At 53.3% G+C, this 12,228-nt stretch overlaps 1 protein-coding gene across 1 annotated transcript in view; it reads left to right on the top strand.

Moving 5' to 3' along the window:
* The window catches only part of LOC141991024 (uncharacterized), a 33,333-nt gene extending 31,371 nt beyond the window's left edge, over positions 1-1,962 (top strand). Inside the window, exon 10 of the mRNA XM_074959051.1 lies at positions 1,711-1,962. Coding sequence (XP_074815152.1) covers positions 1,711-1,962 — 252 coding nt within the window. The remainder of the gene's footprint in view (positions 1-1,710) is intronic.
* Positions 1,963-12,228: the final 10,266 nt, after the last annotated feature.

Below are 12,228 nucleotides of genomic sequence, written 5' to 3'. Positions count from 1 at the left end.
TTCTCATGACCTCATCCTTTTTTGGTCACATGCCTTTGGCCTATCCCAACTCAATTTAAAACCATAGTCTGCCCAGACATAATGTGGGACTGTATTGGTAGAGGTGGGCACAACTTCAGTCCTCTGAAGGAAACAGGATGTTCCCTAGAACTGATGCTACAGGGGGTGGCTTTAGGTTTGTGGGTGGATGAAGAGGAGAAATGGAAAACTCCTCAAAAATGAAAGTCCTGACTCTGCTTTATCAACATGGCTTCTTTTAAGTACTTGCCAAACTCTAACCAAAACATGCTTTTCTGTGATGTTTGGGTATGCAGGAGAGGGTGGATTCTGTGTGAGTGAAGCATCGTGGCTGGTGGACCCTCTACCGTCTCAGTGGGGAGAGGTTTTCCTTGAGCTGACCCTCTTGCAGTAGGTCTTCTATGGGGGGTGTATGTATCCCACTTTCTCCTTCTATAAGTGCTGGTTCCTTTGTAACCTAAGCCCTAGCCTAAATAGTGAAGTCAACAACTCCCAGCGCAGGGGGCGGGGTAAATGGGGTCCAGAGATATGTTGGCCTTCAGGGAGCACAACTTACTTTCCTATATAGAAAAGAGGATAACCCCTGTGGAGTCTGTGGCTTTTGAGGCCAGTGGCTTTTGCTGCATAGCCTCAGGAACGTTCTCAAAGTCTGAGGCGCGTCTGGAACTCCTCTTCCCTTTGAGAGAAGGGTGTGTTCTAGGAATTGGAGGGCTCAGGGACTTCCAACATTTGGCTAATTTTACCTGCATGATTGGTTTTGGGAACCAAAGAAATTGATTCATAAAAGAACTGTCCAGTCTAAGACAAGCAAACATGCCCTGCGTGGAAGCTCTCCCTGCTTTCCAGAAAAGGAGTTAAAGGAAGACTAGTATCTTGATCCCCCACGTTGTCTAGACAGAGAAATGCAGATTATGAAGAATCTCACATTCAAAACACAAACATTAAGAAATTCTCAAACAAAACCCTGCTATAAATCCGTCACTTCCCCAAACACCAAAAGGTGCCTCTGCTCAGGCAGCAAAGCGGCTCTGGAGGTTGGAGGCCCAGCTGTTTGGGAGACGAATGAGCCAAAGCTAGCTTAGGAAGAGGGTTGGAAATTTGTCACAGTCAATGATGGAAAAATGTTTACAGCCCTAAGAATAAAACTCCCGATTCCCTTCCAGTACTTCAGGCAGATTCTACCCTGGGATGAGATGTGTCATATAGAGTTTCAAAAGGATCTGCTCCTTTGGATTAAAGGGTTGAAAACCAGGCTTGTAATGGGAAGCTAGTTTTCATCTTAACCCCTAGAGCGGTTACCAATGGTCTGTAATACCTGGGGAAGTTTCAGCTTTGCTGTGACTTTGGATTTTTCTGTACTACACAGAAGCTATCGTTTTCTGTGGTGGGGAGAAATGGAGATTTCTCAACTGTTCCTTCTACCCTCAATCTCTTGGCCTCTTCTGTCTGCTTTCCCCCTTCTCAGCATGGAGAACTTCCCTCCAACCTGAGCTTGTATCTGGATACCATCAACCTCAGTGGTTGGTCTGTTCACAGGGTCCTTGCTAGTGGACTGTCCTGGACGAATTATTCATAAACTCAGCAGTTCCATTACACCTGGCTGGATACAGTACATACTGCTGGTTGGTGAATATATTCAGCTATATAAACAACTCTGTAAACAACTAACCAAAATCCATCTTCTCCCTCCAGGTCTTGGTGGTGGGCCTGCTGACAACTGTAGGAGATCACGTTCTTAAGCCCTTCTTGGTTGGCGTGTTTAACAGCCTCCTGCAGCCCCTGCTGCTATTCCTATTGAATGTCCTTTGCAGTGTCCGGAACCTGACTTATCCTCTTATCGACATCCTGAAAGGCATTTGTTTGCAGCTGGCTGTGGTGCTTCAAGCCTTCAGATTAGTAGAAGTCAACATACAGTCAAAGACACCATTAGCTCAGAAGGTTTAGGCAGGAGACCAAAATCACTTTGACAGGCAGTGAGACAGGCTTCACTCTGGATGCCCCTGGACGTCTTTCCAGGTGCACTGTCCTGCTGGCAGCTTGCCAGCAGCCTGAGCTAACACGCAGCAGAGTGGAGCAGAAGGCAGCCCTCTTCATCATGACAATATGGATGTGGCCTCCAGACACTCCCTGTCTGAGCACTCAGTGCTTCATCTTCAGCCAAGCAAGACCATCATTGCATGCTGGACCTGGAGCAGGCCATGCAGTCTGCACTGGGTGTAGTCAAGCTGAGGATGACCATGTACTGACTACATTAGGCAAAGAACTGTGCTTGCACTCTGGGGACTGCTGCTCTAACCCCTCCCAAAGGGGTTTGTAATCAGCCATTCAAAATCCTGAAGCATGGGAAGCTCTGTGGATTGACAGTGGCACAGGGACCCAGATGGCAGAGTGAGGTGAGCAGTAATGGCTGCTCTGGAATTGGCCTCCTAGGGGAGGGTCGAAACCCGTCCTCAGATGGCTCTGTCAGAGCCATGTGGAGACCAGGGCAGGTGACCACCCAAACAGGAAAAACAAGTGTAGCTGGATGGTTCTGTCTAAGGCACTGGACGTGAAGCACAGCTGAGCCTGTCTATAACTTGCTAGAACCCAGTACGACCTCCCTGTAAAATAAAAACTCCACAACCTGGACACAGTGTCTCGAACAAGCTTTTATTCCTCCTCTCCCTGCTGTGAAGTCTCTGCCTTTCACTGGGAAGTGACATTGATACCACTGTTGAGACTGGATTGTCTCCTGCATGGCATCCCCTGACAGTCGGAGTCAAGCTGTAGGAGTCGGGCTTATTCAGGGAGCCACCAAATCTCGTCAGACCTGCTCTTGCCAGTGGTGAACCAGGGATGGCTTGCTGGCCAGAGACGCTGGCTGGAAGCAGGGATGGCCTCCTGCTCCTGGGAGAAGCTCTGTTACTTCCTTGCTCTGTTTGCAGGAGTGGGAGAGCGTAGCTCTGAGGAGAGGAGCTGTCAGCCCTTTCCCAGCCCTCTGTGGCCAGTGAGCCACCTTGTAGTTTCTGTAGCGAGCTGGGGGATGCTAACTAACGCATTCATCGCTCCTGTCATGGGTGCCCGGGCTTGGGACTCTGGCACCACTCTCGGAGAGGTCCCACAGGACCCTGGGCCAGTGTGACACCCCTCAGGGTGCGCTCTCAACAGGGCAAGCCCTCTTAGCTACAGCACCTCCTGGGTCTGACCTCGGAGCGTTCAGCCCCCCGTCCATGCTCCCCACAGTGAGTCCACCTGGCTGGGACACCTGGGGAAGCCTCATGCCCCCATGTACCCCAGCTCCACAGTCGGCAGTGGCTCAGCCAGCGTGTGACACAGGAGGGTTTATTAATCAGTTGGAACATAGCGTAGAACAGAGTTTTGTTTGCACAGAAGCAGGAACCTGCAGCAAAGTCCATCTTGGGTGGGGGCGAGAGCCCTGGGCTGTCCCACTGAGTCCCAACCCGCAGCCTGACTAGCTTCCAGCAGCCCACCCTCAGTCGTGACCCATTGCCCCTCCTCCATCCTTCGTCTCTTTCCCAGGCAAACAGGTCACCTGGGCTCCACCTCTCTCTCTCTCTCTGTTCTCGAACACCTCCGGCTGGCTCCTGCAGAGGATGGGCCGAGCAATCAGTTGCAGGACAGAGCGCTGGCCACTGTCTGTGCGCCAGTAGCTATATGGCACTCACAGCTGCCCGCTCTGCAAGATCACACAGCCTTGCCCCCCCACCTAGATACTTGTGCACCATATGGGGGAAACTGAGGCACACACCATATTCATGCAAAACGTTAAGAAAGTTCCCACTTTGTCACAACTCCTATATCTGTTGTAGGGGTAGATGTCCATCCCGGGGGCTGTTGCTTTGGATTGTGCAGCAATGCTGATACCCTGTGGGGGGAAAGCACAAATTCCAGGACATTCTTTTCTTTTTACTTGTAGGGAGCTATTTGTGGGGCTGAAATGGCAGGAGAGCTGGTTTCCTCATTCTCTTTCCACCAGCTAGGAACTGCACTACCAGAGGTTGTGTTATAGCCCTACAAATGGCTCCTTGACCCTAAAAAAGCTTATGGGGAAATATAACCACACAGACAGCTACGCGCCCTTACCCAACCCCTGACTGAGCTGGAGCCCGGAAGAGCCACGACTAACGTACTCCAAGATGCAAAGGGATTCAGTCAGCATCAAACTTCCGCAATCACCGTCTTCTCTGGCGTTCTCAACCTGTGGCCCAATCAGCAGAGCGCTGCAGCCCACGTGGCCTCCTCAGGGCCGTAGCGGAGTACTGGATGCAGCTCACCGTGGTAAATAGGTTGAGAGCCACAGCTCTGTAGCGACTCCTGCAGAGAGCGGGGGCTGCGCCGTGGCTGAGTTGCTAAGGCAGCTGTGTTACTCCCTGGGACTAGCTAGAAGGGAGGTGCCCTGCAGTCTTGAACCTCACCTCTGCCATGTGTCTCTCTCAGCTGGGGTCAGGCAATTCAAGACGGCAGCATCCTGAGGAGAAGTGGAGCTAAAGGAAGACTCCACACCTGTCCTGCCCGGGAGAAAGGCAAATTGCATGGAAAACCGGCGAGACAGGAACCGCAGAACGAGCACGGGAGCCCATGACAAGAACTGCCAGGTGAACTCGATACTTTAATCTTACCTCATGAAGCGCCGAATGAGAGCACGGGTGTCATGGCCCCACAGGATGTTACGCCCTGGCTTTAAAACAGCCCCTTGGAGGAACTGCTTCACTGTGACAGACAGCCCAGGGCTCCCGCTCTTTCTTAAGGGGAGGCCACCCGGCCTGAGCAGCCCCAAGGCTGAGCCCTGGGCTCCAGCCTCCAGCCTGTGCTGTGAGACTTGTCTGCTCTCCAGGGGCCAGTGCACCTCTGCAAGTACCTGCAGTGACACCAGGCAGCCCTTTCCAAATAAAGTAGGGTTTATTAGTCAACTGCAACATAGCCCTGGGAAGTCCTTAGGTCAGCACAGAGAACCAAAGGTTAAGACGTTGTCCAGACTGGCCAAGGCAGGGCTCCCTTCAGCCACGTTCCTGAAGAAAACACCTTGGTTTCCTCACTCTGTCCCTGTCCTCGTCTGTCTCCTAGTCCCACATGAGCTGGTGTCTCCAAGGGCCAGCTTTTATCCCAGCCCCCAGTCACCTCTCGGTCCATTGTCCTGCAGACCCAGGCTGGGTTCACACCTTCTGCCTGTCGGACTTTCCCCTTGTTAGGTGTTACCTGTTCAGTCCTGCGGTTCCCATTGTCTTTCCGGACTCTCAGTTGAAATGGGTGGATTGCGGCCATTCATCCCACCCAGACAGTTACCTTACGTGACACATGTTAGGGGGCTTATTCTTTCACCCGCTTACTTCCCTGGTTCTTCTCGCATGAACAGAGAGCAACAATACCCGAAGTCCAAAGGTGCAAACAATTCGATGTTTATTGGGGTGAACTTCCAGCCAGCATGATTCCAGTTTCCTTCTTCGGTGTCCCCCTTCCCAGCTCTGAGACCACAGAGCCTTACACCTGTGTCCCTGTTCCCATCCCCCCCTTAGCAAAACATGATTCCAATTCCCCACCCCCCATTGCCTATTCCCATGCTCCCCCTTACTTCCTGATTGACTGCAGACTATATAGTAAAACTTGAGTTCTGCTTAGCTAAACCTTAACCTGTCATTTTACTGAAATTTAACTAACGAATTCTAACTGTAAGAATGTGACCGGTCGCTTCCCAGCTTATGGCTGCCTCTGCTGCTTAGCCAAAGGCCTTAGCCTAAGCACAGGGCCTCAGACTGTGACAGTGAGAGAAGGCCTTTACACCAGCAGACAGTGATTTTGATTCTCTGTTTTATACCTCTAGAACTAGCCAAGTGATAAGAATACACCTAAATTCTTAGAGTCTAGGCCTTTGCAGACAGGCCTGAATATCTATATCCTAACAACACACGCACTTGGTGTCTCCTGCTCTGCCCCAGGAGCAGCTTTTTAAGAGTGCTGCACCCATGGGGTAGCTCTCCCCAGCCCAGAGTCACTGCCAACAATATTACAGAAAGTTCCCCTGGCAGCCCTGCGGGTCCCAGCAATCCGCTCTCAAGTCTCCATCTTAAATTCAGGGCTGAGAGCGGCCCCCTCGCGCTGCAATTCAAAGCTGCCTGGTATTAAGGAAGGACCTCAGCTGCACTGCAGTGACCCCAGAGAAATAAAAGACTGAGGCAGTGGACTCCTTTAGCGCGAGGGTTGGTGATCTCACTTAGCCCAGTTTCAGATCCACGCTGTGCGCTTCAAACTCACGGCTGGAAAGAAAGCAGGGGTGGGAATAACTATCCACTGTTCAGTCCCTAACACAAAGCACAGGCACCTCACGTAGCTAGAAAGCGTGTTTTATACGTGATAGACCAGGGGGGCTGGGATTCAAATGACAAAGCACAAAGCCCAGTGAATGCAAATATGGTTTGCAAAACCCCCGACTGGTCAGATCTCCAAACCCTAGCAGGAGCCCCCCTCGTCTGGTTGATCTCAGGCTAGCCCCACCCTCCCCCTCAGTGGAGCAGTCATTGGGCCAGAGAGAGACTGGGAGTGATTCGAGTCGTCTGGTTGGGGGACCTACCTGGGAGGTGGGAGACCCAGGGCCCATCCCCCTGCTCCAATCATGATTTAACCACAGTGGAGAGCCAGAGCACGCTAACCACTGAGCTAGAAGATACAAGGGGGTTGGCGGTGGGACCATGGCCTCCTCCAGCAGCTGGATTCTGAATGGGCTCTGATCTGCGGGAGGCCTCCGAGCGCTGCTACAGACCAGGCCACGCCCGCGACGTAGGCGGCCGAATGTCCATCTTCCCCCAGTTTATCCATCACTCCGGAGCTGAGGTGTGAACTGAGGGGCCCTTTCCCCCTGAAAACGTAGGTACCCAGTGAGTCCGGACACACAGGGTTCGGTGGGAGTTTCACGAAGCCAAAACTGGGCCTTAGGCACCTATGGCCAGGGTGAAGACACCGAAGTATCTTTGTGGTTCTGGACCCAAACCACCCACTCACAGGAGAAAAAGCCATGCAGTCGGGGGGGGGGGGGGGGGACCTGCCGGTTGGCTCACCCAGAACCTCACAAGAACAATAACTCCTCCCTCACTTGGCGAAGGCTTGAGCCCAGAGTCCAGGAGACCAATGTGTCCAACACCCAGAGACAGGATTCGTCTGACCAGAGACCAGGCTTGGGGCTGCAGCAGGCCCTAGGCCAGCCCCCATGGGGGTGAGGGGGAGCACCACCCAGCCCCCCTCCACCCCCAGCTCTGCTCCAGCCCTGCCCCCAGCCTTGGCCCCCGATTACAGTCCAGCTGCAGCTCTCCACCCAGCCTGGCTGATCAGCATCCCACCACTGACAGCAAAGAGAGAGAGAAGGCAGGTCAGGGCCTCGATCCCGTGTAAACCAGATCCCATTAACCCCCAGAAACCACGGCTCCGGTGTCTTTGCCTTTCCATTGCCCCTTAGCTGTGATCCCTCTGGTGTCTGTCAGCTAGCACAGTGTGTGCCCTGCGCCCTGAGAACACAGTCGGCTGGTGGACAGCCCCTGGGCCGATACAGCTCCTTGCGCAGCTCTCCCGAGGACAGCGCAGCAAGGGAATAGGATCTCTCTCAGGGCATCTCCCCAGCCCCAGAGCCACCCAAACCCTCCCTCTTACCTGCCGTTCCCTTTGGGTTCACATAGCAATACCCCATGTGAAGTGACCCTCCAGAGCTGCCTCCTTTAAACCATCGGTCTGTGGCATTGCACACCAGACAGTCGAGTGTCATTAGTCAGAGTCGGCATCAAGGGCTTGGCCGGTCAGTGGGCTGGGCTGGCTCCTCATGTCCCCAGCTCTACTCCAGGCACCTGTTTGTCCATTCGCGCTCCAATTTCGGGTCAGACAGGGGTTCGCTCTGCAAAGCAAACACTGTGCAAAGGTGGCTGGGTACTTACATGGCTTGTCGCCCGCAGGAGCCTGGACTTCCTGAAAGAAAAGAAGAAGAAGAATTAAAAGCCATCCCCCTGCCCCAGGGCAGTAACACCCTCAGCTGCCTCCTGATGCATTGCATGTTTCCATGGCCGGCATGAGTTTACTCTCCAGTTAACCGGACGTACTCGATTCCAGAGTCCATGCTGCAGCCTGCCCCAGTGTAAAAAGCAAGCCGCCCCCCAGCCCACGAGTCTCAATTCAGGGGGGTTTCCTGCACACTCCTGGCTTCTGTTCTGCTGAACTCGTTGAGCGAAAGGCGACATCCTGCCCTGACTTGGCAGGTGGAGGTTCTTTGTTGACCTAAAGCAGTGCTGGTCATTTCCCTGCCCGCATCCCTGCTCATCCCCCCAGCATCAGGCCAGGCATCTATTATAACCTGTCTCCCCGCAGAGTCCCACCAAAGATCTGCATAAACCAGACGGACAAGCTGAGCGGGACACATTATTTGCTGGAAATATGCTCTGATTCATTTGGCCCTTCTTTCTGTTCACAAATTGTTCATGACCCAATACCGACTTCTGTGCACACATTAGTTAGTCAGACACTGAGCTTACGCACACAAATGGCAAGCGACGGCTTGTTTGCCAGCAGGTGGTGGCCACTGTTCGCTCTTTGTGGTCTGTGACTGGTCACCTAAATCACATGGCGTGGCTAGTGCTCCCTGAACAGATGTCTGCAACATTTTAAACATGAGACTAACGAATGAAAACCAGCAGATAATGGGAGACAAAAAAAACTTTCCAGTACGAGTTTCCAGCTGGCTAATCATTCAAGCTAAAACCTGTGAAACTTGCAGGTTTCATGAACAAACCCTGTGGTGTTCTGAACACTTGTGAATAACAAATACCTTTGGTTTTGCTCAAGTGCCTAAATGTTCTGGTATTAAAGTGCATCTCTGTGTGGCACGAGGAATAGCCCCAAAGCAAACTTGCAATTTGTATTAACGAAATATTTGCAAATTGCTCTGTGGTGTTTGGATGCAGGGGAGGGGTCATGCCTTTAAGGGCTGAGCTTCCCAAGCAGAGAGTCTGGGCAGGGTGCTGGGAAACGCTTGTTGTCATGCACCAGAGGCTGCCTGTTGGAGCCCAATGCAGAATAAAGCAGATCTTGAAACACAGCGGGACCACTGAACTCACACACTGATTATTTGGCCAGAGGGATCACTTCGCCGACTGATGCAATGCAGTCACTTCTGGGGTGGAACGTGGAAGCTGTTTAACACTGCACAGCAACAGTTTAAAGCAGGCTGTGAATAGGAACCCTGTATCCAACTGAGACTTTTGGAGGTAGCCTGCAATTCCTGGAGCAGGGCTTTCTGATGGGGAAGGGGAGGAATCAACACGGCTAACCCCTCCACTCTGATGAAAACTGCTGGGGGATCTCTCAGGGCCTTGAGCGGTCACAGCTCTGGTTTGGGGTTCCCTCTGAAAGCCATCAGCAGTGATTTCTCAAATCCAATCCACTCTCTTATCTCAAAAAGAAAAGGAGGACTTGTGGCACCTTAGAGACTAACCAATTTATTTGAGCCTAAGCTTTTGTGAGTTACAGCTAACTTCATCGGATGCTCACAAAAGCTTAGGCTCAAATAAATTGGTTAGTCTCTAAGGTGCCACAAGTCCTCCTTTTCTTTTTGTGGACACAGACTAACACGGCTGCTGCTCTGAAACCTCTCTTATCTCAGCATCCCTGTCCTGCTGACAGGTCGCACCAACGTGGCTAGTGGGACACAGCGACCTCTGCTGTAGGAGAGGAAGCGCCGCGTCAGTCCAAGAAGCTTCCATGAGATGCACTGTGGGCCAGCGCTAGTGGGAAGCCAGAGGATGCTGTGATGGCTGCCCCAGCTGCATTCCTGGCTTGGGAATATCTGTGATAAATCCAGTCGACTTCAGCCCAAGTCTCCAGACCCTCCTAAGTGACTTACGCTTCTCCATGTCTTGTAACGTTCCTGCTACAGAAAGCAGACTCCTGCCTTTCAGCAAGCGGGCCTTTCCTCTTCAACCCGAATCCAGCTTTCACCCGCTGCTTGTACGCTCCAGCGGCGTTCATCGTCAGGTGCTTGACTGTACCCTGGGGCCTGGCTGAGGTTAGCACCGAGCACCACCTTGGAGTGGAAGAGTATAACACAGTTTAGCCTCCGATTACATCTGCATTCCTTGTCAGTTCTGCATTCCTACCACATACAGTATTTACACTGTCGCGCTCTCTTTCAAGTTCAGGTCGGATCAGGCTGTCAAGTGTCTCTGAATCGTGCTGGTTTTCGAATTTCACGACCTGAATGCGTAACAACTTGGGCCTCTGGCCGTCTGCTAGTTGCAATGACGGTTTGGAATCCTTGAATCTTCGACATCTCGTTCTGCACCTACCCTTTGTAGCGTTTGACCCGTTGATTCTTCTTTCTGCGTAACAAACTGCAGATGTCAACGGTTTCTATTTAACTCTTCACTGGCAGTCTCAGTCACACGATCTGGGCCCTGAATTCTTTGTATTTCTCGACAGCTGCAGTTGTCCCTCCCTTTTCTCCATCCAGTTTGGCACAAACCCGGTCACCGGGTTTGAGACCAGCAGTTCTCGGCGTGACGTCTGTTGTTAGTGTTCAGAAACCCTTTTATCCACTTTGGCTGCTCTCTGCGTGGCTGGAGACAGGACCTTTTCCCACACTGGAACAGTAGTTCTGGTTTGTCTTCCCATCAGTGTTACCCGCACAAAAATCTCTGTTACACACACGCTCGGAGCCACGAGTTCTATGGGCCCGTGGTGCCCGTGCTCCACCAATATGAGAGCACAGGGGCCTGGCTCCACCAAAGTTCGGGGCCAGGTCTCTTCCCCAGCCCCACCTGCCACCCCTGGGCAATTTAAAAGGGCCCAGGGCCCCCACTGCCACCCCCAGCAGCACATCAGGGCTAAGGCAGCTTCCTGCCTGCCTGCTGCGCTTCCAGAAGCGGCCAGCACGTCTCTGCATGTGTGTGGGGGTGTCTCCACACACTGCCCCCGCCCCGAGTGCCGACTCTGCCAACTGCAGCAATGGGAGCTGTGGGGGTGGGGCCTGCGGGCAGCGGCGCGTGGAGACCCCTCTGGGCCCCCGCCTAGGAGCTGCTGCTAGAGGGGGGTGCGGGTCGCTTTTGGGAGCCCCCCGAGGTAAGTGCGCACCCCTCACTCTCTCCCACACCCCAACACCCTGCCCCAGCCCAGACCCCACACCCAAACTCCCTCCCAGAGCCTGCCCCCTGCACCCCATCCCACACCCCAACCCCCTGCCCAGACCCCACACCCAAACTCCCTCCCAGAGCCTGCCCCCTGCACCCCATCCCACACCCCAACCCCCAGCCCAGACCCCACACCCAAACTCCCTCCCAGAGCCTGCCCCCACAGCCCCTACTGCATCCCAACCCCCTGCCCAGCCCAGACCCCTCACCCCACACCCAAACTCCCTCCCAGAGCCTGCCCCCCACACCACCAACTGCACCCCAACCCCCTGCCCCAGCCCAGAGCCCACACCCCACACCTAAATGCCTTCCCAGAGTCCCCCCTACCCCTCCCCGCACTCCAACCCCCTGCTCCAGCCCAGACCCCGAACCCAAACTCCCTCCCAGAGCCTTAGGCAGGTGGTGCGGGCGGGGGGGGAGAGAGGGAGACCTGCGCAGGACTTGGACCCATTCTGGGCACCACCAAAAATTATAGAAACCTGTCGCCCCTGCACACTCTAGGGAACCCACCTTTACCCTCCCATGGGCTCAAGGCGTAACCCTGTAAATTTAGGCACCCCACCCTTTCCCAGTTCCTAGGGCTCAGGGTGTACTCTTTCGCGGGTGTACAGGGTCTTTTACCCGTGAAAGAGCCTTACACAGGAATATCCTTAACCTCTGTTTATTAACAGTCACCACATCAGAATGCACACACTAAGCACACAACACTCCCCACTCCCAATGAGGCCGATGAACTTTTCTTGGTGGCCAGTCAGGATCAGGTCATCTGAGGACTCCAGTTTCTGCACGGTGTGATTGGCAGGGTGCTGAGGCCTGGCAGCTCTGATCTTGCAGCTGTGTCCTGGAGTTGGTGCCAAAGAACTTCCTTTTGGACCCCAGTTGATCTAGTGACTCTGGAGTCCTGCTTAGCTGTACCTTAACCAATCATTTTACTAAAATATTACTCAACAATTCTCTAACCAATCCTACTGTATTGTAAAACAATCCCTTAACCCGGGGTCGGCAACCTTTCAGAAGTGGTAAGCCGAGTCTTCATTGTTTCGCTCTAATTGAAGGT

This window comes from Natator depressus, chromosome 1 (assembly GCF_965152275.1).
Source record: "Natator depressus isolate rNatDep1 chromosome 1, rNatDep2.hap1, whole genome shotgun sequence".
NCBI lineage: Eukaryota > Metazoa > Chordata > Testudines > Cheloniidae > Natator > Natator depressus.
The sequence above is the reverse complement of the archived record's forward strand: the minus strand, read 5'-3'. Positions and strand labels throughout refer to the sequence as shown.